We start from the raw sequence: 26,646 nt of genomic DNA, 5'->3' as shown, positions 1-26,646 counted from the left end.
ACCTGATCTAGGAGTTCTATTTATCCAGTCCTCTGTGATTTACACATCCCCGTCAGACAGCAATGCTAGGTTGGTGACCTGACGTTTTGTCTGCTTCATTTATTCAGCAGGATTCGGACTAAAAGAGCTGTCCTTGACCCAGCTGTATTGCTTTAAAGTGGCCCTGTCACTACAGGTTCAAAACTGCATAACACAGTGCCTGTAAAAGAGGAGGCAATGTCCTTACCGTTTCAGCTTTCAGTTGCCCTCATGATGTAGCTTTCCTGCTCTGCAAGTATTCAGCACTAAGGATGGGTCAAATACCTGTTCCCCGTCGCACTCTGTGGTTCTTCTCTCTAGCTGATGTATCGTATAGTGAAATAAAAGCTGTTGGGAGAAACCGCAGTGTGCAGCATGGAGAGCAGGTAACTCCCAGAAATGTGGAATACCTGCAGCAGCTGGGGGCAGCATTTAACTGGAGTAGAGGGACATGACATGAAAACTTGGCTTTGCTGGGATGTTTTGCTTTAGTAAATTAATTGAACAGAATTTAATTTTTTTTGTCTGGAAAAACAGTTTAAACTTCAGTGTTCAACTGTGAAGTCCGCTTTTTGGCTACACTTTGCTTTAACCCCTTCGTGACTGACGACGTACAGTGTACGTCGCCAGCATCGGGGCTGTTTAAACAGCCGCCGGGAGTCTGTTTAAACTTGTAGAGCCGACTGTCGGCTTTACAACAGAAGCGATTCTGGCGACTTACCTGTCGCCAGATCGCTTCTGTCTCCCATAGAAGGGGCCGCTCCCTCCCCTGCCGGACACCGCAGCCGTGCTTCCCAGGCTCCGTTGCCCTTCATACGGGCCCGGGACCAGCATCCTTGGTGTCCGCGGGGAGCTAGGGAGGAGGTCGACAAACTTCCGTTCATCAATCCCCTCCCCGTTCTATGGGACCGGGAGCAATGCAGATTGCATCACTTCCGGTCCCTGGGCTGTCAGTTCTGGGCTCCTGCAGCCCAGTTATAAGCTATTGAAGTGGCGACGCGCGTCGCCACGTAAACACGCGTCGGGTGCGCCTACGTATGAAAACGACGAACGAGCTACACATGTTGGGTACGCGCGCACGCCAGAGTGAGAGCAATAATTCTAGGGCCAGTATTTTGGGGTATCTCTAAATTTATGACCTGTGGGGGCTTTTAAAGCGTCTTCTATGGATTTTTTGGGGTACTGCAGTTTCTCGCCGTTTCACGGACGCACGCAATTTGTAACCTGGGCATGTTGGGTATCGTTTTACTCGTTGTAACGTCATCTTTTATATTTCATTAAAAAAAATTGGTATTTTGTTGTGTTTTGGGGCTTTTAATTCAATTTTTCACTAAATGTTGGGGGTTTAATAAGGAGTTGCGCTAATATTGCACAACATAAAAATTTGCAACTACCACCATTTTATTCTATAGGGTCTTGGCATTCAGAATATATAATGTTTGGGGGTTTTAAGTCATTTTCAGGCCTAAAATGTGGAATATGACATGGGTGCAAAAAATGAAAAAAAGGCCTCAGTCATGAAGGGGTTAAAGCAGCCCTGTCACTATACAAAAAAAGCTGTCTGGTAGAAGTAAAGGATTAAAAAAAAACAAGTTTATTTCAAATTGCCTCCCCACTTGTGATATACATTGTGCATACTGTTTGTAATAAAGCACAGTGTAAATCTTTGGAGCAGTCATGTGACCACACAGTTCCTGCACCTCTGTCAATGAGTGGCTCCCTGCCACTGGTGGGAGTGAACTCTGTTCCCCAGTGGCAATGGGGGAGCTGTGGGATCCTGCAGGTGATGTCACGACTCGAGTTGGTCATTGACACACAGGAGCCAGAGCTGTCTCATGACTTTTTTCCTGAAGAAGTGGGTGGAAAAAGATATTTACACTGTGCTTTATTACAAACTGTATGCAGCATGTATATTGGCAGTGGGGAGGCAAAGTTTTAAACGTTCATTTAGCCTTTCCTTATACTTTAAAGTAGAACTCTGGTTACATTTATTTAACCCTTGCAGTGGAGCTACTCCCTCACTGCAAGGGTTAAGTGCTAGTTTATCTAGGTGCTAAAAAAGTTATATTCAGCAGACCATCCGAGCCAGATTTTTCTTAAACCGGTGTTTGGAACGTCTCTCCCCATCTTGCTGCGGTCTAAGGATCCTGGCATCATCACACTCTATATATTATGCAAAGACTGTATAAATGTGGGGATGCCACGGAGCAGTAGACATGCTTCAGTGATCACAGAAGCAGGGAGCCAGCTTGCATGGCCTGGCAGGTACTTATTTTTTTTTTCTAAGCACCTAGACTTAAACGAGCAGCTTACCCTTGCAGTGCAGGGGTAGCCCCACTATAAGGGTTCATTTTTTTTTTTAAAGTGCCGGCACATAGTTACTTTCATACATCTGGAGCGGCCTTTAAGCCCTGCTGTTGCATTCAAATATTGTGCCATTCTGACAGGTAAAGCTCTGGAACTTCCTGGTAGTCTAAGCTTGCACCATTCCTGCCTCTTGGACTTTCCGTTTGGCCAGCAAAGCAGCACTTTGTAGCCATGGTCCAATAGGAATGTGAGGGGGAGGGCATAAGCTTAAAAGAGAACTATGGGGTTAGGGGGTGCAACCATAGTTCCCCATAGTTCTCCAAAGGGTAACAGGAGGACACAAACTAGCGTCCTCCCGTCACCCAAAGCTCAGTATACCCCGAGCTACAGCTCGGGGTATACTGAGACGCTGCAGCCGGAACGGATCCCAACAATTATGTCTGGATCCGCCCAGCTGCGTGAGTGACAGCTGGCTCTGCCTATCCAGAGGCAGAGCCAGCTGTACCCGCCCCCTCCCCCGTCTGTTCTGCCAGTCAGCGCTGGAGGATCAGAGCGGGCAGGGGGGTATCCAGTCCCTCCCCTGTCACGGCTCTCTGCCGACACAGGATCGATAAGTGAGCGAGCGCCGGTATGTGTTCGCTCACTTCCCGATCTACTGAGCTGACGTGTTGACCGTTTCATTGTCACAGGTCGGCTCAGATTATGAGGCTGAGTGAAAATTACTCGCCTCATAATTCTCCTTTTTTAATATACTAATCCGAGGCATCTGAACTTTGCATTTTAAATGGTCCATCATAATTGCAGGGACATGGACTTCATATACCCAAAGCAACTTCCTTTTTAGGTGCCTCCATTTTATTCCTGATAACAGTTATTTACCAGATTAAACAGTGGAAACCATTTTTATTTCAACAGTATCTATAGCATTTTACTTGTATTTGCACAACATGCAGAATGACGGGTTTGACTTCCAGCAGTGTATTTTTGTGATCTGTATTCTGAAGTATTTTATCCTACAACATGTTTAGCAAGGTGAACCTATTTAAGTCACTTTCTCCACAGGGTCATGCCACCTCCTTCTACAGTCCTGCTCTTGAGAGATATTCCTCTTTCCAAGTGCACGCCACAAATGATATCCGGCAGATTCAGAGTCTGGAGAACGGGGTTGTTTTCCTTACCAAGAACAACCTGAAATACATGATGCGTGGTGGACTGATTATCTTTGACTACCTGTGAGTTATCAGCTCTTTTGGCTTTAAAAGTTTGTAACAAGCTACACTATGTAAAGTGTATCTATAGTCTAGTCTTCCCTGAAGAGGTAAGTTTTCAAGGATCACCTAAAGGTGGACAGATTAGGAGATGTCTAGTTGTGGTAGGGAGCTGCTTTTTGTTTTTTTGTGCTTTTTACATTAAAGCAATGTAATAATTTAAATTAACTTGTCTTAAAGTGCAATTCCACTTTTGCAGGCAAATTGGGATAACACCCATTTTATATTTGATACATGTTCCCATTCACAAAGTATAAGCTAAAAAAAAAAATGCTTTGTGCAGTTTAAATTGTTTTTCACTTGGTTAGGGTTTCTTGGTTCAAAGTACCGCAGCGCTGAATACTGAAAAATGGCCTGGATGGGAAGGGGGTTTAACACCGCGGATGTCAACTGGTTAAAGAACTCCAGGGAAACAAATTTTCCTAACCCTTCCAGTGGAGCTAACCGTGCGCTGCAAGGGTTAACTGCTTGTTTGTGTCTAGGTTAAAAAAATGACAGTTATAGTTCCAAAGCTCCGAGCTAGCTGGCTGTCACAGCTCTCGCTCCCGCCTCTTATGCCGCAGCACTTGAATTTTCCTCAGCGTCCTCGCGTCTATACATTGTGTATAGAACGTGATGATTTACAGGACATTAGACCGCTGCAGTGGAGGGAAAGAACATGCTGCCTGTGCGGTTCAGGGGGGGTATAACTTTGGTTTGTGTGGCGTTTTTTTTTTCCCCCCTAGACAAAAACTAGTAGTTAACCCTTGCAATGTGGTGGTAGCTCCACTGCTGGGGTTAATACATTTTTTTTCCCCCTGGATTTCTTCTTTAAAGGTTAGAATTTCGACTTCTCCTTTTGTAATATTAGGGTGGGCTGTGAGGGGGTTTCTCCATTGTATGTTAGTGAAGTTTATAAAGGAAACACAATCCTCAAATTTCAGTCCTGTCTTTCTGTAAGGACAGATCACTGTGAGGGGTTCTCAGAAAAAAACTGGAATCAGCCAAAACCTTTAAAAGGCAACAAATATATTAGAGCTGCAACAATTATTCAATTAAGTTGATGAAAATCGAAGATGTAAAATGTTAATGTTTTCCATCGTCGATTCGTCGGCTAAAATGCAAATTTCCCGCACACGCTGGTAAACCCGCTTACGCCACGCCCACCGCACCCGCTGAGGACATGCTTCTTGCCCTCTCCTCCCGGTGAGCTTCCCGACTCGCCGCTGCCCGCCAACAACCAAGGGCCCACCGTCATTCAAAGTAAGTCGAGATCGGCCAGGGGCTTTTTAATGTTTCCTGTTTTTTTGTTTTTTTTTTAAAGCGGCACACTACAGAACATTAGCAGCCATAGAGAAACAACAAATCCCAGCAATAATACTGCTTCCCGGCCGGCCGTTGTAACAGGTCGTGCGGCGCAAGCGAGAAATGCCGTCAATTTAAAAACAGGCAGCGATGCCTGATGACATACAAGCGTTCCGCCGGCTATAGGCTGTATAAGCTGTCACTTCTTTTGTCATCACATAAGGGGATTTCTTAGCCCCCTATCTGATAGCAATAAATGTAAGTGGAAAAAATTAGTTTACCCCCCAAAAAGAAAGCTCTATCTGTCCCCAAAAATGGTATAAAACTAATTTCAGTACAGCGTTGCATGACGGAATAAATGTCAGTCAAAGTACCGCAGCGCTGAATACTGAAAAATGGCCTGGCCAGAAAGGGGGTCTAAACACCTGGTCAGCAAGTGGTTAATGTAACTGTATTATGTATTATTGCTGGGATTTGTTGTTCCTCTATAGTTGCTAATGTTCTGCAGTGTGCCGATATATTATACATTGGTATTCGTCGGCTAAAATTAAAATTTCCCGCTCGCCGCTCACGCCCGCCTGTTTGCGGCTCCATACACGAGCTACGCCGCAGACACCGGGCACACGCCACGTACCCGCCCACAGCACAAGCCGGACACACGCCCGCAGAGCACGGCGCCGCTGCAGCAACTTACAACTGTTCAGAAACAGGTAAGGGGGGACCTGTTTTTAATGTTTACTGATTACAAAAAATTAAAAAGCGTCACAGCAGAACACCAGCAGCTATAGAGGAACACCAAATCCCAGCAATAGTACATTAAACAGCCTGTATAATGTATTATTGCTGGGATTTATTGTTCCTCTATAGCTGCTGGTGTAATGCAGTGTACCGCTGTATTATACATTGGTTTTCTGCATTGTATTGTGCATGGTGTTCTGCATTGTATAATACAGTGACACACTGCAGAACACCAGCAGCTATAGAGGAACACCAAATCCCAGCAATAATATATTAAGCAGCCTGTATAATGTATTATTGCTGGGATTTGTTGTTCCTCTATAGCTGGTGGTATTCTCCATTGCACTGTATAATGTATTATTGCTGGGATTTGTAGTTCCTCTATAACTGGTCAGTGGTAATCTGCATTGCGCAGTATAATCCTTATACAGCGCAATGGAGAATACCACCAGCTATAGAGGACTACAAATCCCAACAATAATACATTATATTCAACGCAATGCAGAATACCAGCAGTTAGAGGACTACAAATCCCAGCAATAGTACATTATAGTATAATGTGCTATTGCTGGCATTTGTTTTTCTATATAGCTGCTGGTATTCTGCATTTCGCCGTATAATCATTATACAGCGCACTGCAGAATACCACCAGCTATAGACTAATACAAATCCCAGCAATAATACATTATATGCAACGCAGAATAACGCCGGCTACAGAGAACTACAAATCCCAGCAATAATACATTATATGCAGCGCAATGCAGAATAACGCCATCTATAGAGGAATACATTAGATCCCAGCAATAATACATTATATACATAATAGTATAGTATAATGTACTATTGTTGGCATTTGTTGTATTCCTCTATAGCTTCTGGTATTCTGTATTGTGCCGTATAATCCTTATACAGCACACTGCAGAATACCACCAGCTATAGAGGACTACAAATCGCAGCAATAATACATTATATACAATGCAATGCAGAATAACGCCAGCTACAGAGGACAACAAATCCCAGCAATAGTACATTATGTTATAATGTACTATTGCTGTATTCCTCTATAGCTCCTGGTATTCTGCATTGCGCCGCTGTATAATGTACTATATTGCACACCACACTTTTTTTTTTTACTTCCACCGTGCCAAGCTTGCTCCCCGTGATGGACTACAATCTCAATAGAAACTAGTAGTCCATCACTGGAGCCTTCCCCCCCCCCCCCCCCGATTAACCAAACTTAATCGGATAACTAATCGATTATGAAAATAATCGTTAGCTGCAGCCCTAAAATATATAACATATAGTGGGATGTTCTCAAATTTGACTGCAAAAGTGGAAATACAGTAACCATAATTACAAACCTTATTAAAATGCTTTGCTTCCTTAGGATGGATGAAAATGTAGACAATCACAGTCTATTGTTCACAGACAGCAGCACCCTGCTCATGGCAGGTATGCAGAATCATGTCATCCAGATGGATCTCAATACAGTGCAGGAAACACAAAAGGTAATATTTGTCATTTTGCTTCTTGTTGCCATGCTGGCCCAAATAAATCCAAAGTAGTTACATTGTTACCAAGTTAAATCTAGAAATAACAGCAACGTATAACTATTATTTCATACACAACATTACAAAATACACATTGCATAAAAATACTTGTGGATAAAGTTACTCTGTATAAGAAAATCAATCGTCCACTAAATAAAATTGGCAGCTGTCCAGTTTTCCCCATATTTTCATGTGAAGAGATGAAACATCTGTACAGCTACAGAAACCATTATCCAAAATAATCGGAACTTTTATGTTCGGCAGATTTATTTCTTCCTTGTACTGGTGACGCAAAGCCTTTCTTTATAGAGGGCATATGGGTGCCCTTTCCTGCCTTTGGTTTTATTCATTTCCCATTGCATGGGTGGTGACTCAAGTTAAGCAGCGCAAATCAGATGTGTTCGGTGAATTTTTTAGGGCATGTTGAAATCTCTACATTTTGACTGTTTTTTTTAACGCATCATTTCATTTGTGGGTTGTGGTGTATGTGTGTGTTTTTGGTTGTTTTGTTTTCTCTAAAGTTTAAACTGTCACTAAACTCAGTTACAGCTTCAGAATGCATTCAATGTATCTTCTTTGTGTATCACTTGGCTGTAGATCCTCAAATCATCTCTGAATTCAATCTCATGTTTAGTTTACTAACTTGTATTGAGAGTGTAGTCCATCACGGGAGTGAGCTTGGAGCGGAGAATACTTTACAATACACACAGGGACCATGGGGAACAAAAGTAGCCACCCTCCAGAAGGAAGGGCAGTGTCAGCGCCAATTCAGAGATGATTTGAGGGTCTACAGCCGAGTAATACACAAATAAGACAAATTGTTCTTAATACCCTGTTTCCACGAAAATTAAGACCTACCCCGAAAATAAGACCTAGTACTATTTTTGGGAATTGCTAAAATATAAGACCTACCCCAAAAATAAGACCTAGTTGTGACCATTCCCAGGGCTGATGGTGGCGTAAGGGGGAACTTAAAGAGCTGTGGGAGAGACAGAGAATATTTGTGCCAACGAAGCCATCGCTAGAGGAAGTAAGGCGGCACCGGATGGAGCAGGGCCGCATAAGCCGATGCCGCCTCTATATATCGCCGGCTCCTGTACCAGGCGGAGTAATACTAAATGCACTCTGCCTGTGAGGAATCGATAGTGAAAGTGCGCTTTGCTCATTCTGGCCAGCGATTGGTTAGCAAATTGCTCTTGGAAAGGTATGGCACCCCTGATTGCCCTGATCACCATATTTTTGTACATGATTAAGTGTGGATTGTTGTACATAAAAAAAAAAAATAAGAGCTACCCCGAAAATAAGACCTAGTGTGTTTTTTTTATGAGCCCAAAAAAATATTAGACAGTCTTATTTTCGAGGAAACACGGTCGCATACACCCTCGCACACACCTACCTGTATGTTAAAAGCATTCATAAGCACAAGTGAAGAACTGGCATTATTGCATGTTCATAGATGTTAACCATCCCCTTAGGAGCCCATGACCAGTAAAGTTTCTGTGTGCACCTAAGATTACTGTTGGCCTGTCTTTAACTTTCCTTTTTTGCAATATTTTTTTTTTTTTTTAAATATAGAGAATATTTGCAAACTCGCTATGAAAAATCTCATATTTTACTTTTCCCTTTAACTAGTATACAGTTGAAGATCCTGGTATTACAGTTATGCGACAATCCAATCGCTTCTTTTTCTGTGGGCACACATCAGGGAAGGTATGTCCGAGTTGCTGTCTGTTGCAGATTTGAGATTAGACATTGCCACAATGCAGAAGTTACAGGTCAACAATGTATTCAATTGTCTAGTGGAATGCTTTGTGGATTTATTTCCTTTCTGGTTTTATTTATTGATATTATAACCCTTTTTTAGCTTAAAAGACAACCTTACCTTTTGTACAGTTGTCCTATGACTTATTCCTTTCACCCCTCCGAGTGCTGCCCACTAGATCTTACACTTGCCTCAAGCTCTGATGCAGTGATATTCACTGTATGGCCCACTCGGAGCCACCCAGCCTTTCTCCAGAAGTAAACCAGTTTGCAATACACATGCATTCCACTGCTCCATTTACTCCTGTGGGAAAGCCATACTTTGGGTACCCTCAAGTTGCTTGGACAGCAACTTGCCCTCAAGACTGAATGACTGTGGTATGCATGCGCATATGAATGGTGAAGACTGAGTGGTGCCGCACCGTGAAGATCACTGGATTGGGCTGAAGGTAGGTATTTCACCTAGTGGGCAGCACTCGGGTAGTAACTTATTATAGGACAACTGTACAAAGGTGTGGTTGTACTTGAACGATACTACAGTATACATAAAGAATAAACATTCTGAAAAAGAGTTATGAGAAAAATATGTGGGCTGTGACTGTTGGCTTCCGTCTAAAATTGTTGGCTATTGGAGTATCAAACCCAGAACAAACATACAGTGCATGACTTTTAGAGTATGTTTAGAATTCCATAATTTTATTCTTCTAGGTCAGTGACTTAAAGTATTAGCCAAATTTTTATGGCAGATATGTTGAGCGTTACAATCCACCCCATGTAGATCCATAGGCCGGTCAAGCCAGGTGCTGGTGTGGCAAGGTGCAGAGTACATTGCTGTCCCTTTTATTTGGCATTAGGCTGGTCCGTTTTATAGTTTTAAGCAGCTATCTAATTGTGAGACCTCAACTAATGAAGTTGGAGGCTTTTTATGCAGCATATTTTTATGTTTCAAAGAAAACCTGAAAGAAATCAATAGATTGTCTTTCATTTGTTCTGGGTCTGAAAGTATTGCAGACAGAGACAAACTGGAAACTATTATATTGAGGACAGCAATGGCAATCCTTGTATTTACCTCTACTGGTTTTCTTTAAATCCTTGGTTCTCAACTGGTGGGTCGTGACCCCATGTCCAGTGGGTCACCACATGCCTTACACTTTTCAAGGTGAGAGGATCCTCAGCCTCCCCCTAGAGAAGCACTGTCCGCATCGAGCAGCCATTCAAAAATATGATGTCGACGTGGGGTCGGGTGGAGTGGGGCTATGTCCACGAGGGAGCTCCATCCATACCGGCATTGCTTACAGCTCATCACATTCTGGCTCCCGGCACCTCTACAGGCACGCAATGAGCTTCACAAGCAATACACATATGGATGGAGCTCCATCACAGCAGCCCACACTGGACCCCAAGTTGAGGATCCACTCCAGTTTTCGTAATGGCAACCCATACACACCTCCCACCTACAGTTCGCTCACGTGCATCGGAAACCGCAACATGGAACATTACAGTGCAACTTGGGTCGCGACTTAATGACCAAGGACAAATGTGGGTCCCGAGGTTACACAGGTTGAGAACCACTGTTTTAAATTGATCTGTTCACAGCAACACACTGCACTGAGATGCATTGTTAAAGAAAAACAAAATTTCTTTGCACCCATCATGAAAATCTCAGAGGACAGAAGATTGAGCTTAATGTTTAGCTTCAGCTATACTTGTTTTTTAATGGAATATAAGATTTTTTTTTCCCCAGTGGATTTAAATGATAACAATATGGAATATGATTAATTGACAGCATTCCCCTATTTTTTTATGTGTTTTTTTTGTTTTTGTTTTGTTTTTCTCTTTTTTTGTTTTTTTCTTTATATTCATGTAAAACTGTTTTCGTTGACTTGGCTTTATTTGGAACTTTGTAGGTGTCCCTTAGAGATCTGCGCACTTTTAAAGTGGAACATGAGTTTGATGCCTACTCCGGTAGCCTGTCTGACTTTGACGTCCATGGAAACCTGGTAGTTACTTGTGGTTTCACCAGTCGTATGAATGTTTTGGGTTGTGACCGCTTCTTAAAGGTTTATGATTTACGCATGATGCGGGCCATCACCCCTCTACAGGTCCATGTTGACCCCCTCTTTCTCCGATTTGTTCCTACCTATACATCACGACTAGCAATTATTTCCGAACGAGGTGAGCGTTCTTTACTACTTTTTTTTTTTTTGCTTTCTAGGCATGTTAACTCCTGAGCTTTTAAATATGCAAAAATGCTAATTTTATCTGTTAAACAAACAAAAAAAACATACAAAAAAAGTCACCGATATTGCAGTCCACAGTAGATGGGCTAATTTTACAATACCACCCACTGAATATTTCCTAGCTGAAAAGAAACCCGTATTGAGAGATTTGTAGGCCTTTTTGTCATACAGATCCAGTGGCCTTTTTACATTAAATCACACCCAGAAAAGTTACGCAGTTAAAAAGTGCTGAGATAAAGCCAACTTCAGTTGCTTTATGCTTTTTCTGGTTCAGTAACAGCATTGAAGCCAGATAAAAAGGCAACTAGCATTTTTAAACATGGGTCACTAATGGCAATAGACCTGTTTCCCTCCGTGCTGGATTCCTTAAGTTTTTTTTAAAGCTATACAAGTGATCTAAATGTATCATAAATATGCCTGCAAAATATATTAAGAACTTGCGACCTTGTATATGCTGAATTGTGACTGGTTATCTTTATTGTAATGCTGCTCATGACTGCAAGCTATAAACACAGCACAGTTCTGACCAACTAAAAGGAAACCTGTGCTGAAAGAACTTTGTAGCCTATGTGAGATTTTGGAGATATTGGCACTTATGGTGAGCTTTTTAAGAATGCAGTCCACTCGCAATACTTTTTTTTTTTTGGGTACTGCTAGCCCACTTTCTTTTACAGATCAAACATCCACATCGGATACCCTTGCAGGTGGTCAGCATCCATATACTGCTTGCCAGATGAATATAAGTTCAGCCTCCCTGCTTCTAATCTCATCTGGCTGTTTTGACCTACTGGTCCTTTGTCTGTTCAGACTAGTCTTCACTGTAGTCCTGTCCTGCACTTGCACTAGTGGCACTCAGGCCCCTGGCTCTCTCTGCTTCCCCAGCTGTCTCTCCTGTACCTCCAGCGCGCACACACCACCTGGGTCCACTCTCTGACTTCTGGGTGGAGTCCTGACTCCTGGACAGTGACCTTTCCTATCTTCTAGCTGGAGCCCTGAACCCTAGCCAGCATCCTTTCCATAAGGGCTGTGCAGTCAACAAGTGCTGGTCATTACAAAAACATGGCCCCCGGAATGGAGATCTCATCCCTCCCAGTTCTTTTAAATCTCCTGGTTCCAGGATCCAGAAAATCTGAAAAGCCAGCACTTTCCCTGTAAAGACACCTGCATACTGAAACCCCTCAATCCCCTCTGGCTGGGTGAGCATAACACCAGATTCCACAGTGAGATTGCCATGCAATACCACACCTGCCATTTCTGATCTTTTGAATGTTATATTTCTGATTTAGACAGCACTTATGTTCTGTGTTGCTGTTCTGTGTGATTAACTCAGCCAGAGAACCTACATTTTTAGAAGGGCAACTCTGCAATGTTCGCCTACATATTCCTCTCTGTACCTATTTACTTTAGTTGAAGTATCAAACGCAGTCAAAGGATGGAAGACCGTGTGAGGTCAAGCTTTTGACAGGCCAGCAACGATCACACCTCAAGTAAACACTTATCTTGCCAGGTTCCTTTTTTAAAAGGTTCTTGTGTGGTCAGAAATAAGGGTGCTGCCATAGTGGACTTTTCCCAGCTCTTGCTTTTTTTTCTTTGGCTATAAGCCTCAGCTTCTCTGCTTAGTGAGTCGCTGACCTTGGAAACATATATAATAAAATAAGCTGGATGACCTGACTTGAATTATTTTGCCCAGTTTTGTTCTCTATGTTGAGAAGCCAAGGATGAGGCTAATGACCAGTTATAAAGTAATATCCAATAGAAGTTGGCTTTGACAGTACCCTTCTTTCCAAAATGACAGGATAACTGTAGAATTACAGTGCAAACCAGAATGCTCCAGTAAAGAAGAGCTGTATATAGTATATTCAGCATTTGTAGAAATACAGACTCTTCAGTAAGTAGTAAATTCCTCTTAGGGGTGGATATGCCTGAATTCTGCCTAAAGGTAAATCCTAAGTCTTTTTTGTTTGACTATTTCCATGAATGTATTGTATGTACTACAACGTGTAGTGTTGCAGCCTGAAGCACTGTACACCTTGGCCCATGTGTCTGTATTTGAGATAAATAACCAATATAGTGGCTGATCACATACTAATATTTCTCCTTATTTATAGGTCAGTGTCAGTTTTGTGAACCGAGTGGTTTGGCCAATCCTGCGGACATATTTCATGTCAGCACAGTAGGCCAGCTTATCATGTCCTTCGATGTGTCTGCTAGCAAGCAAGTTCTGGCATTTGGGGACTCTGATGGCTGCATCCATTTGTGGGCAGATACCCCAGAAGCAACATTTAATACTTACCCACGGGACACAGAGTTTGCATTGCCTTGCATGGTGGACAACTTGCCACATTTGGACTGGAATCAGGACCTTTTGCCTCTCTCTCTTATCCCCGTTCCACTGCCGAATGAAACCTTGCTTTCCGATTGGCCTGCTGCTAATTCTACTCCTGCACCTCGGTACCTCAGTCCATTTACTTGTCATTCAATCTGCTAAGCTCTATTATAGAGAGAGATAGATGGATAAAATAATAGATTAGAGAAAAGAAGATAGAATTCTAGATTAGATGACAGAGGATATACTGAAAGCATTATTACACAGAGCCTGTCCCTCCACTAATGTAAGTAATCATGAAACCTATATAGCAAAAATCCAGGGAATGCTACAGACTGCATACGCCCACCAGCAGCTTACACATGTATGGAAATGATTAAGTTTTATTTTCTCTAGGCCAAAATGTAAGAAATGCCTTTTTTTTTAAATATTGTTCCTTTTGCCATGCTTTGATCGTTGTTTCCACTGCAGCCCCAACACAAGACAAGGCAATTTGCCTTATCACAGATGGATACCAGTCATACCACCGTGTTGCGGCGAAAACTTGGTGGTGTGTGCTGGTGAAGAGTACAGCATGCCATCCTTTTTTTTTTTTTTTATGTGCAGCTGGATGAGACGCGGAACAACTGCCTCGCACCCCGCTGTGCCTGTAGAACTGAATTAAATATCACTTTTGAGGTTTTGGTAAAGTTCTAAAAAAAAGTACATGTGCGATGTGCTGGGATCAGAGCATCAGCACTTTGTCCGACACCACAAACCAGCTATTGTGTGTTTTGCACAGCGGCTGTTGTAAATGGACCATCAAAGTTTTTTTTTTCCAATAGTGAATCCAGATCAAACAAATATACATTGCTCAGCAAAATACCCCGTTTCCCCGAAAATAACTACCCCGAAAATAAGAGCTAGTACTATTTTTGGGAATTGCTAAAATATAAGACTTACCCCGAAAATAAGACCTAGTTGTGACCATTCCCAGGGCCGGTGGTGGCATAAGGGGGAACATGAAGAGTCATGGAAGAGGTGGGGGAGAATCATCGGTGCCAGCGCTAGAGGAAGCCAGGCGGCAGCGGAGGGAGCAGAGCCGCATATGCCGATGCCTCCTCTATAGCTCCGGTCACAGGCGGAGTGATGCCAAATGCACTCCGCCTGTGAGGAATCGATGGTGAAAGTGCGCTTCGCTCATTCTGGTTACCAAATTGCTCTTGGAAAGGTACGGCACCCCTGATTGCCCTGATCACCATATTTTTGTACATGAATACATATAGACTTTTCTACATGAATAAGTGTGGATTGTTGTACATTAAAACAAATAAGACCTACCCCGAAAATAAGACCTAGTGTTTTTTTTGTTTTTTTTTTGAGCAAAAAAATATATAAGACAGTGTCTTATTTTCGGGGAAACACGGTAGTTGCATTTTTGGCAAAAACTAATTTTGCTGAACAGCGGCAACTCTCACCTCTGCCTCCATGAACTTCCTGTTCAGTACAAGATCACAAGGAGAGATCAGTTTTCAGCAGCTGTTGATTTTAATATCACTTTCATACAGCAATACTCACTCACTCTTTCCCTTTGTGTATAACAAAGCTGTGTCTTGTTAGGAATTTTCCAGCACCAATTAATTTTTTTATTACACCTCAGTTCTGTTCAATATCTAATTTGTCCCTCACCTGTACTGAGTAGTGTCGTTCTCTTCTTCAGTCGGGCTCCTCCTGTAGATCCAGAGATACTGCGCACAATGAAGCAAGTTGGATTTATTGGCTACTCTCCTAATCCTAGAACAAAGCTCCGGAATCAGGTCTGCCTTCTCTGTATTCTTTAGTGTGGTAAATACTTTATGAAGCCAAAATAAGTGTTTGCTGAATGAGAAATATCTTATACTGCAATTCATTGTCTAATTGTTTCCATGAACCAGTTTTCTGTCTATTTATGGAAGTGTTTTTCATGTCTTTAGAATCCCAGAAATCTGTTCACCATACCAGTGGCTTCTAATAAAATAGTAAATTGAATTGTGTGAGTCATTTACACAATCACAACAATTTACATTGTAAATGTGGTGCAGTGCGAGTGCCTAAAGTGCAAGATCCCTGCGATGTATAGTCAACCTCAGATTTGTGCACTCTGCAAAAATGCAGGAACACCTAAACCCACAGTTACATACACCTATGTGCATTGCTCTACATGCCATAGGATATGTAATTCTGTTCAGCCAGCCTTGTGAATCACACTTTTCTGCCTTACTGCATAGCTAGGAAGGTGACAACATTGTTTTCTATATCCGCTTACTGAGCTACATACCTACTCCTTGAATCAACATCATTGGACATCTGACCTATTATTCAAAAGGTGAGCAGGCAAACCGTGAAGCTGTATAGTTTCACTAGGAGATAGTGGAGTCCTAATTCTGGCTATGGTACTCCTGTGTTTGAATCCACAGACTGGCCGAGCAGAAATACAAATCTTATGGTGTGTAAAGAACTTTTTACATTTGTGTATTTCAGCTGTATATTAAAGTGTTTACCTAGTGTTCTGCTTTAATTTACAGAATAAGAAATCTGGGTAGGACCACTGTGGGGGGGGGAAAACAAATGTATAATTTCCAATGAGTAGGTCATGTTTGGTAGTGATCTCTGTATGCATAATCGGCTAGAAATATCTCTACATCAGTTTGGCCCTCTTAGTTTCTTGCTCTTTGCTGCCGTTTTGCCTCACACAGCATAGAGAAAAAGCCAGGCTGTCAGTCACAATCCACACATCAGACATTCCAGTGACGGTTGCAGGTCACTGCTTTCTGCAGTAAACATGCGTCAGCAGCCATGGGATTGCTTGGGAACGTAGACATCTGTGTTTGACACCGCTGATGGAGCAGATTATGAGGGTACCACTATAGTTATATGTATATACTTGGACATATTGCATAACATTATTTACGTATAGAAGCTTGAAATAGAAATTGCATATAACTTTTGCGATTTAACACATTCAGTGCAAATTTTGTATGGGTAACTGTTTGCCATGTAGCCAAATACAGTGGTACCTTGGTTCACAAACTTAATTTGTTCCACGAGTCTGGTCGCGAACCGACTTGGTCGCAAACCGATTCAAATACTGTATGTGCTAAAAAGCTTCACAGCAAGTGTGCACTGCGGGGAAGATGGTCGTGTTCGTCACCCGATGCGGAGTTCTCTAACGGAAGCAAAATTTTGCCGAACTTCCTGTTCGCGAACCGGTTTGTTCGCGAACAGAAGCGTTTGTGAACCGAGGTATTACTGTACAGCCTATTATACATTATCTGCCTGTGAGCAGACTGCCTTCATTGCCATGCAGAGGGATTAGTTTGCAAGCAATCACATGTTTCACTAAGAGAGGACCAGGCTACACTGGTTTATTTTTTAGGAAATTTTCAATGGTTGGACCAATCATTGGTAATTGCCAATGTTGTCTTAAAACAGAACTCCAGGGGAAAAAAAATCCTAACCCTTGCAGTGGGGCTACCCCCGCATTGCAAGGATTAAGTGCTCGCTTGTGTCTGGATTAAAAATAAAACCTTGGATCCGGCCGGAAGTGACAGTGCCCCCTCCTGCCTGTCTCCTCTCCTGCAGCAATGGTACGTCCCTTGGCTTCCTCATATCCTATACACTGCATAGAATGTGATCACTCAATTCCAATCCTTGGACTGCTGCAGCAGAGGGGGAGCAAAACGGAAGGGACTGGTCTAAGAGCCAGCCGGCACAGAGTATGTTGTTTTTTTTAACTTTGTCACAAATGAGCAGTCAACCCTTGCAGTGCAGGGGTAGCCCCACTACAAGGGTTGAGAATTATTATTTTTTTCCCCAGACTTCTGCTTTAAACCTACACTAAGTATTTATAGTCTCATTTCAGCCGTGCATGGTCATGTGACTAAAGTGGTGGTTCACGGTCATGGGAATATGGTGTTCTACAGCTGGCTCATTTGACAGTCTGCTATGATGTGGTCTAGAAAGATAGCTGTGCAGAGTCGGGGTAGGCAAAGACAAGTAGTTGTCTCCAGAGAACAAGATGAAAGTGAAGGGCCTATGATCACACTGCACCAGAATCTGCTACAGTCTTTTTCCTGGCGAGGATGGATATGGTGGGCAATAGGTAATCGTTATGTACTTTTTTTTTTTCCCCCATTACAAGGGAACTATAGGCTATCTGTCCCAGCGAATTTACAACATGGTAGCAAATCTTTGCTCAATTATTTCCTTCTGAACACTAGAAACCCTTATTACCTTACATTTGCCTTGTTGCATGCACAGCTAATATCTGGCTGTGTAAGGTAAGCTTCATAAACCACAAATTAGTACAAACAATAACTAAAGGGTAAATACCATAAAGATGCATCTAATACTGTAACAGTAATTCTAGCAAGATTATTAAATTGCAATGGAAAAAATGGTCCTTCATTATTTCTGCCCAGGCCCCTTTCACACGTGCGCTGTCAGTTCTGATCAGCAGTATGGAATGGATCTCACCATTGTGACATCTGTGTCTTTTTCTATGCCGTCTTACTATGGAGGAGAAAACTGAACTTGCCTGACCCAGTTTAGGTCTATGGGAGTCAGATGCAAGCAGACATGTCAGTTTAAATGTATTCTACCGGGCCTGCGCTTTCAGAGAATATATGGTTTGGGGGGTCTTTTACAAACGCTTGCAACACAGCATTTGAAAATCAAATCAATGGGAAAAATTGCAAAAATGGTTTGGCCAGCTGAGGTGCAAAATGTTCCGGAGGGCTTGGCAGCGAAAGGCTTAAAAGAGTGCACTTTGGGGATAACTCTTAACCTTTTCAGTGGGGCTACCCAACACGTCACCCCCCCTCCACTGCAAGAGTTGAGTGCTTGTTTTCAACTAGGGACGGAAATTTAAGAAAAAGCTGTACTTGCTTGAACCTCGCCAGCCAGCTGCGCTGTTCAGGTGAGTATATAATTTTTTATTTTTGTCCCTAGATAAAAACAAGCACTTAACCCTAATTCTTAACCCAAGGGTTAAGAATTGTACTGCCCGGAGTTCTTCTTTATAGTATTGAAGCAAGAGGATTAGAATGATTGTAACGGCAGCGATTTTCTAGAAGTCTGTTTTAACCTGTCAAGTCTCCTGCAACATGTCCTCAGTCCCTGTGCATGGCTGCATTCTTTGCCCATCTAATACAACATATCTAGAGCCTCTGACCATTTTTCTTTAGCATTACATTCAGTAAATGTTATGTATGGCCGTTTTGATATCGTGGGCTGCAATTGAGTCCCCTATACAAGTTGATCAACACAAGTCTAATGTTACTACTGCCTGGTAAATCGTTATGTCCCCTGCCTGTACTTCTTACCTCCCCTTTTTGTTTCTGAATCTTCTGGAAGTTCTATGGGCTGCTGTGGCCGTTGATGTGCTCTTGAGTCTATTTATCCAATGTTACCCTCTAAAAAGCTTTTCTCTTGTGTTACAATGTACATGTTCTAGGTAGTTGTGGCAGGATATGCAAACCAGTTCCTGAAAATCTGTGCCATCTTTATTTTTACATGGCTTATTTAGCTTGGCATGTGATAATAAAGAAGCAGACTGTTATTGTTTTTATGTTCTCTGTTTTTTGCCTTTTAGGTGCCTTATCAACTGGAAAATGATTTTGACACTTTTAACCAAGTCCCTGAATCGCCAATAGGACGCGAGGAAGAGCCCCACCTCTACATGGTGCCCAAAAAGTATCGGAAGGTCCAGTAGCCAAATCTCTACTGTTTTTTTTTTTGTTTCACTGCTTGTCTTGAGATGTACTAATACCATAGTCACAAATAAAATTCACTAAAGCAATCTCTTTTCTTACGCCGCATATATCTAGCCATACATGAGCCGTATTAACCCAGAATGAGTGTTTTTAGAAAATACATTAGTTGTAACTGTTCATGCATGTGTTGTGAAGTCCTCGTAGGATCACCAGATGTTTTCTGCTTCCTAGAGTGTTTTTGAAGGGTTGAATAGGACTGGGTTTGATTACCTGGCTTGTCTTTGCTGCTGCTCAGGGGCCTGGTAGTGAGTTCTCTGTACTATTTGGGCGTAGTTATAACAGGCTGAGTTTGGCTTTTCTCCCAGTCATTATCAGCCATATGCTAGCCTTTTATTCTCTTAGATAATCTGCTAAAGGAGGAAAGAAACAAATGTTGTATTGTACCTCTTTGAATATTTTTTTAGGCACATCAAGTTTGTGACAAAGGTAGTTTGGCTGAAAAACTGAGCTGAGGAAAAGTGGGGGAAACTCTCTGCCAGAATCTTGAAACACAGGAAAGACTAAGCCTACCAGACCCACACTGAAAATTAAAAAGTTCTTTTGGGTGCATTTGATGTAACATGCTGGGATATAAATATGGGAGCAGCCATTGCTTAGGTAGTCATGGGGTCACCTCAAGTCACCTGTTTGCTGCCCATGAATTCCCTGACTTGCATTATAGTCAATCTTCTGGCTGTGCAGTGTGGGAATTCAGGCAGTTGGTAGACAGCAGCTGTCAGTCATCAGATACTCCAGCTCCAGTGTCGGGCTCAAAGTAATGAATTTCTAATAGTTCTACCTCTGGTGAGGTGGGCTTTATTTGACCTGGCTATGGATCTACTACAGTTTTTTTTAGATTGGGTCTTTCATCGCACATTGCACAGGTGTATACCCTACCAGCATGTTTGCAGTAGAATGCATTGTTTGTGAACATACACTGTACACTTGCTGTAAAGGACCATGAACAAAGTGAAGTGGTGGGAGCTGACCATATGAACATTCACAGCAATCGCTTGAAGAAGCAGTGTTGTATAAAGACTCATGTATCCTAGATATGTTTTATTCTGGCCCTTTTTGTCAATGGGTAGAGGAAGAGGAAATGCTACTCTGGGCTGAAGCACTGTAGCGATGGAAAAAAACAAGTTGGATAAAATGATTAGTCTTGCCATTAGGGCACAAAATCCTCCCAGCCACGAAGGGGTAAAACTAGTGTTGATTCCACAATAGGACGATTGGAAAATGTCTGTGTTGCCCTTTTGAGTTTAGTTTGATTCCAGCTGCCTTTTACTAACTTGCAGTGTAGAAATGAAATGTGGGATCTGGTTGCTGTAACAAATGGGAACTTTTTTTGTATGATGCAGTTCTTAGAATAGAAAGAAGGATTAAGGGAAACCATAAAATTGGAGATTCATTTCTGCAAATGATCAAACCCATAGGGAGGCTTGAAAGTCTCTGGAAATGTTTAAAGTTCCCAGAAATCTGATTCTTTTCCTGCGTCCTGAAGGAATAAGATATTCTTGCAACATTCGGATGTTATTTTTATCACATGTTTTGCAAAGAAAATTATTTGGTTTTCTTAGTTAACCTAAATGTTCATGTTTTTTTGACTTCTTTTTTTACAGGTAACAATAAAATATTCCAAACTTGGACTAGAAGACTTTGATTTTAAGCACTACAATAAAACCCTGTTTGCTGGCCTTGAGCCTCATATTCCCAACGCCTACTGCAACTGCATGATTCAGGTAAGTACGGGCCTTTCTCGCTGTGTGTAGGTGGTGCTGGCTGACTGGCCACATGAAAATGTCTGCCTGTTGTGCTGCATACAGGTGCAATCATGCCTGATTGGCAGTAGGGAACCAGAACTTGACATGGTAATGATATATTCTGCTTTACACAATTAGCCGAGAATTGTAGGTGACAGTTTGACACAAAAAGCACACCATGAGGGAGTAAATAGCAGTCTAACTGAGACGGCCTCCTTCGTTCTATGCTTTTGGCTTTCCCCTTTAAGTGTGTGTGTGTGTGTGTGTGTGTGTGTGTGTGTGTGTGTGTAAACATACAATTTTTAGCTCTTTTGATTCAGAATGTAATATATTTAAATCCCCGGCTGATCAGAATTAAACGAAAACTATGGGGTAAGTGTTTATCCTCATAGTTCTCTTTAGGGTCACGGGATGACATATAATACTAACCTCCAGTATATAGCAGGCTATTGTCCCCGATATACTGAGAGTGCCGCAGCCAGGACGGTTCCAGACAATACTGGCTCTGCCTATCTAGAGGCTGTGCCCTCCCCGTCCGTTCCTCCACTCAGCAGTGGAGTATCGGAGGGGGCGGGGGAATCCCTGCAGGGAGATGATTGGGAGAGGGAGTGGATCGGCTGCATGTTTCTGCTCTCCTCCCGATCAATAGAGCTGACCTGTGACAGCTTCTTTGTCACAGGTCAGCTCTAACTATGAGGATGAGTGGAAATCACTCACCTCATGGTTCTCCTTTTTATCAATCTATATTTCTCTTCCCAAATTCTGGTAGGAATGGTGTTTAAAGAGGACCTGTCTTTACAATCCACTCTTCATGTGTGTCAACAGGGGAAAGGCCAGCATGTGCAAATTGTTATTACCGTACTTCTTGCATACCATTAAAATGAACTATGCCCTAATGACATAAAGCTCAGGCAGCCAGTTACATGGTTGCTGGCTGGAGAGGCATGTACTGTTGCCATGTGAGAATTCACTTCCAGTACACACTAAGCTTTGGAGTCATCAGCTGTGGCAGAATTACTGTCACTTTAATACAGGGTCACCATTACAGGCTAACGAAACAGTTTCCCAAATGGGGGCTAAGATTTGGTGGTAATTGTATCAAAAATTCTAACTGCTAAGCAATAATGTAAAAGGTAAGACACTTTGATTAGAAGTAAGGTTTGCTAAAAGAAATGCTTTGACTGCCACTTTAAGGTGTATGTCAGTGCAAAGTAAAATACGAAGAAAAAAATACATTCAGTACATCTGTGCTGTACATCACTGCAGGTATGGAAAAATATCTGTTTTGCCAGAAATTTGGTGTTCTAACTTCCGACAACAGGACTCAAACCTTGAGCAGTCCTACTTGCTGGACAACAGCAGTGCTGTCAGCCCTGCCTGCTGGACTACAGAACTTGGCTTATCCCTACACATTGCTTCTTCACTCTACATGCATACATTTCTTTCCAAGTAAAAGAATGTTGTTGCATTTTACCCCTAAGAGCCTTCTCTGTGTTTAGAGAAAGTTGTGTGAGTGTGCCTACGGCTATAGGAACTGAACTTCCAGCTGCTGCCCTTGCAAATATTTTACCAGTCTAGTGATATCACAGGAAGTTATTTTTACCACACCCAAAGAGGAAATGTATAATAATGTGGCAATGATAAGGGCTATTAAGGTATCAAAAACACCACTGATGTAGCATAAAAGTAGGGTAAGATTACATCTTTATTTTATACGACAATATAAAGGAAAATTTGTGCATAATACAACACTTAAAACAGTGATCCTTCCTTCATATTCTGGCAAATAATCAAGACCTCCCTTTATAAAGATACCAGCAATATTGATTACGTATCTAAAGACAATATAGAGTCCAAAAAATTGGATATTATCATGTCATGGTATCAAGGGGTGCCAATATTCCTCCACGCGTTTCACACCCAATATAGGGGCTTCTTCAGGAGGAAGGAAGAGGATACTCTATATAGTTATACATGAAGGGAAGTATACAAATATATCATATTATGTAACATAGTAGCATAGATTAAGATATTATTGCAGTACAGTGCATCATACATGAATATTTAATGACCTGTTAGGTTGGTGTGACCGTTTGAAGGAAGAAGTGCATCTATAAAAGCCAAAGGGAAAATCCCTGCAATGTTATCACCAGTTAAGGCAACCGTCTGGAGAAAAGACCTAAGGTACACAGAGGTTCCACCATGCCTAGTTCAGGTATACTGACCTAGGCCAAGTTTTCTCAATTTTGGGAAAGTGTTAATTGAGGCTGATTTACTAAAAAGGTTAGGAATGTTCCCACATTTAATTGTGTGAAGATTCAGTGCAATTATCCAGTCATGTGGAGGTGAAATAAGTAAACGGGGATCTGCTTTTTACATGGCTGGTTAATTGGAAGTGAATCTTCATACAATATATTGTGTGGACATTCTCAGGTCCTTTAGTAAATCAGCCTCAAAGTCTCAGTGCTTCGTCTTTCCTTCCAGGTGATGTATTTGATGGAGCCAGTCCGATGCTTGGTACAGAACCATCTGTGTCAGAAGGAGTTTTGCCTAAGCTGCGAATTGGGATTCTTGTTCCACATGCTGGATTTGTCACGCGGTGATCCTTGCCAAGTAAGTCTGTTACAGTGAGTTATGCACAAATAATAACCTGCAAAGTTTTCAACACGCTGCTCTTTAACTTAGCTATTAATGAATACATAGCTGCCAGGCTCATTGGTTGCTTTCAGTCTCTGATCAATGTGATGTATTGAAAGGTAGCTCTTCAGGAGCTCCAACATGTATGATGTACTGAACTGGTTTCAGTTGCATTTACACAGTAATTACCGTTATTACTATTGGCAACCAGACAAAACCTCTGATTACTTCAGCTGTCTGCTAGAATCTATTGTGTAGCAGAAAAAGTGTTGCGGTGAAATGTTTTATAGTATCGAGTGTGAAATGAATTTATATATACAATGAGGGGAATTTATCAAAACATGGGCAACTGCTCCAGATTCTGTCTGCTCCAGTTTTGATAGATTCCCCTCATTGTATATATAAATTCACTTCACACTCAGATACTATAAACCATTTGTTTGTGTGTGTGGGTTTTTTTTTTCTATTTCATACAAAGAATATAACACATTTTATTTATTTTTAGTACTAAGGAATGCATGTACTTCATACAATTTTTGGTTACCAATCTTACACAGTTTGTATACACATTCAGGGTTTCTTTTCCTAGGCTACCCTTCTACAGGAATGAAGATCTATTATATTCATTGACTGTGACAGTTGTCATCATTGGTAGGCTCCTTCAGGACCCAGTGGGTGTCAGTGTCAGGGCCGCACAGTGGCTGACACAAGCCTGACAACACGGTTTTGTGTGTGAAGCTCAGATCTTCCCTTGCATACACTGAGGGGAATTTATCAAAACTGGAGCAGTTGCCCAGGCCAACCAATTAGCATTTTCCTTCAGTTTGTTCAGTTAATATTTGGAAATGAAAGAGAGAAGCTGATTGGTTGCCATGAACAACTGATCCAGATTCTGTCTGCTCCAGTTTTGATAGATTCCCCTTAATGTGTTTTCCAGGAACCTCTGTTCATCCCAGCAACAAGCAGAGGTCCGATTACTGCAGGTGATGGCTGTCAAAGCTGGTGCACGATTATGGGTGTGAAGATTATGGATCTAAATGTCTTAATTGTGTGCAGCTTTAGCGTTTGCCACATTTTGAGCCATAGCCATGTTTTGCATACCTGCAAAAGCATCTTACTAAAACTTTACCTATAGTCTAGGGCTGCAACTAATGATTTTCATAACCGATTAGTTGGCCAATAATTTTTTCTAGGGATGCACCGATACGGGTATTTTGGTACCGAGTAAGAGTACCGATATTTTTTTTTTTTTCCGTTACTCGCTGATACCATTTACAGAGTACCGAAGTCCCATTCAGGAAGCCGTGTAATGACTCGCCACCTGGCTTCCTGATTAACAAGAAAGCCGTCCCATGCTTATCACTATGACGAGAAAGCATGGAGCTGGCTTGCTGGCCAATCATGGAAGCCGGGCGCCGTGTAATGACGTGCCGCTTCCTGATTGGCCAGGAGACCGGCTCCATGCTCCCTCGTCATGAGATGATGAGGGAGCATGAAGCCGGCATGCTCTCATCACAAGTGACGGAGCCGCTTCCCGGCCAATCCGGAAACCGGGCAGCGTGTAATGACGCACTGCCCGGCTTCCTGATACCGCAAGTATCGGGCTAGATATTGGAGCATTTGTGCGAGTACTCGCCCAAATACTCGGTATCTGCACCGATATCGATAATAGTATCGATGCATCCCTAATTTTCCCAGAAAAAAAATAATTAAATACCAACCTCAAATTTAAAATAAAATGCACAAATGGAGTGTTACAAACATAATGTTTACTTCACAATAAAACTGCATGCACAATTTTATGCAATCGCACTGCACTGGAATGCGCGGCAATGCAGTACCATGCGTTCCAGTGCGAGTGATCACACTGTGGGTGGGGTGACATTGAAATGAATGGCACTGTAATGCACCTCCTGCAGTAGAACTTGTCAGGCAGAAACAGACTTTTCCCCACTTTTAAATTTTTTTAATTTTTTTAAATAATTGAATTGTAAGCACATGGCACTTGAATAGCTTCAGCCAGGGAATGACAGCTGCCAGTGGCAAGATTCTGCAGACAGCAGCTGAATGTAAATACAGCAGGTAGTGGGCTGATGCAATAGTCAGGTTGCAATTGGCCATTTCAAATTGCAATAGCATGTTGGCTATTCCACCCGCCCACTGCTTGCTGTGCCCTCCTCCCAGCGTGGAGGAGAAAGATGAGGGCTCCAACCAACTAATCGATAAACGGAATGCATTCCGTGCGAAGGTTATAATCAAATGGACATTAAAGGCCAAGTGCCTGAACCACTGGCTTCAAGAGGGCATACTGAGCCAAAAGGGTCAGATCACAGGTGGCATGTTGACCAAAATACTCAAACCTAAAATTTAAAAAGAAATCAATACATGAGCTGCCATTGTATGCCTGTTGCTAGCTTTACACCTCTACAGAAAGTAATGGAAGGCCTAGAAGAAAAAAAGAAAATGCTTTTATATGCACTCTATTGTACCTTTTTTATTTATACAAGTCAGTGTAATTGTAAAATAAAGGCCGGTTAGAGGCCCTGGAACTGTGCTTGCAACACCTTTTGTGATCTCTTCGTTCTTCATTCTGATATGTTTACATTATTTTAAAGGCCAGTAATTTCTTGAGAGCTTTCCGAACCATCCCTGAAGCAGCAGCACTGGGTCTTATTTTGGCTGATTCAGATGAGGCAACAGGAAAGGTCAATCTTGGTCGTCTAATCCAGAGCTGGTGCCGCTTCCTTCTGACTCAACTTCACCAAGAGACACAGGAGCTGGAAGGCCCACAGGCTTATCGTGGTATTGGAAGTGCCAGGTAGAACACTGAGCATTAAGAGTCCCCCCTCTTGTTTAGATTATCTGTGTTTGGCTAAAGTGACCTTTTTAGACGTTTAATGTTCAACCCCTTACTTAGAAGCTTGTCTTTGAATGTATGTGGTCACATGTCGATGTGATGGAATCTCAATGCCAAGTGAGTCAT

At 42.1% G+C, this 26,646-nt stretch overlaps 1 protein-coding gene across 2 annotated transcripts in view; it reads left to right on the top strand.

Annotated features, from left to right (window-relative positions):
• Positions 1–26,646, top strand: part of PAN2 (PAN2 poly(A) specific ribonuclease subunit) — a 63,469-nt gene that overhangs the window by 690 nt on the left and 36,133 nt on the right. For both annotated transcript variants that reach the window (XM_018560795.1, XM_018560796.1), the window contains exons 2-11: positions 3,388–3,557; positions 7,003–7,123; positions 8,798–8,875; positions 10,834–11,101; positions 13,275–13,617; positions 15,192–15,288; positions 19,104–19,214; positions 20,886–21,005; positions 23,511–23,639; positions 26,279–26,481. In XM_018560795.1, the coding sequence (XP_018416297.1) occupies positions 3,388–3,557; positions 7,003–7,123; positions 8,798–8,875; positions 10,834–11,101; positions 13,275–13,617; positions 15,192–15,288; positions 19,104–19,214; positions 20,886–21,005; positions 23,511–23,639; positions 26,279–26,481 (1,640 nt within the window). The remainder of the gene's footprint in view (positions 1–3,387; positions 3,558–7,002; positions 7,124–8,797; positions 8,876–10,833; positions 11,102–13,274; positions 13,618–15,191; positions 15,289–19,103; positions 19,215–20,885; positions 21,006–23,510; positions 23,640–26,278; positions 26,482–26,646) is intronic.

This window comes from Nanorana parkeri, unplaced genomic scaffold (assembly GCF_000935625.1).
Source record: "Nanorana parkeri isolate BGI_ZX_2015 unplaced genomic scaffold, ASM93562v1 scaffold478, whole genome shotgun sequence".
NCBI lineage: Eukaryota > Metazoa > Chordata > Amphibia > Anura > Dicroglossidae > Nanorana > Nanorana parkeri.
Note: the sequence above shows the minus strand (reverse complement) of the source record. Positions and strands in the feature narration are given on the sequence as shown.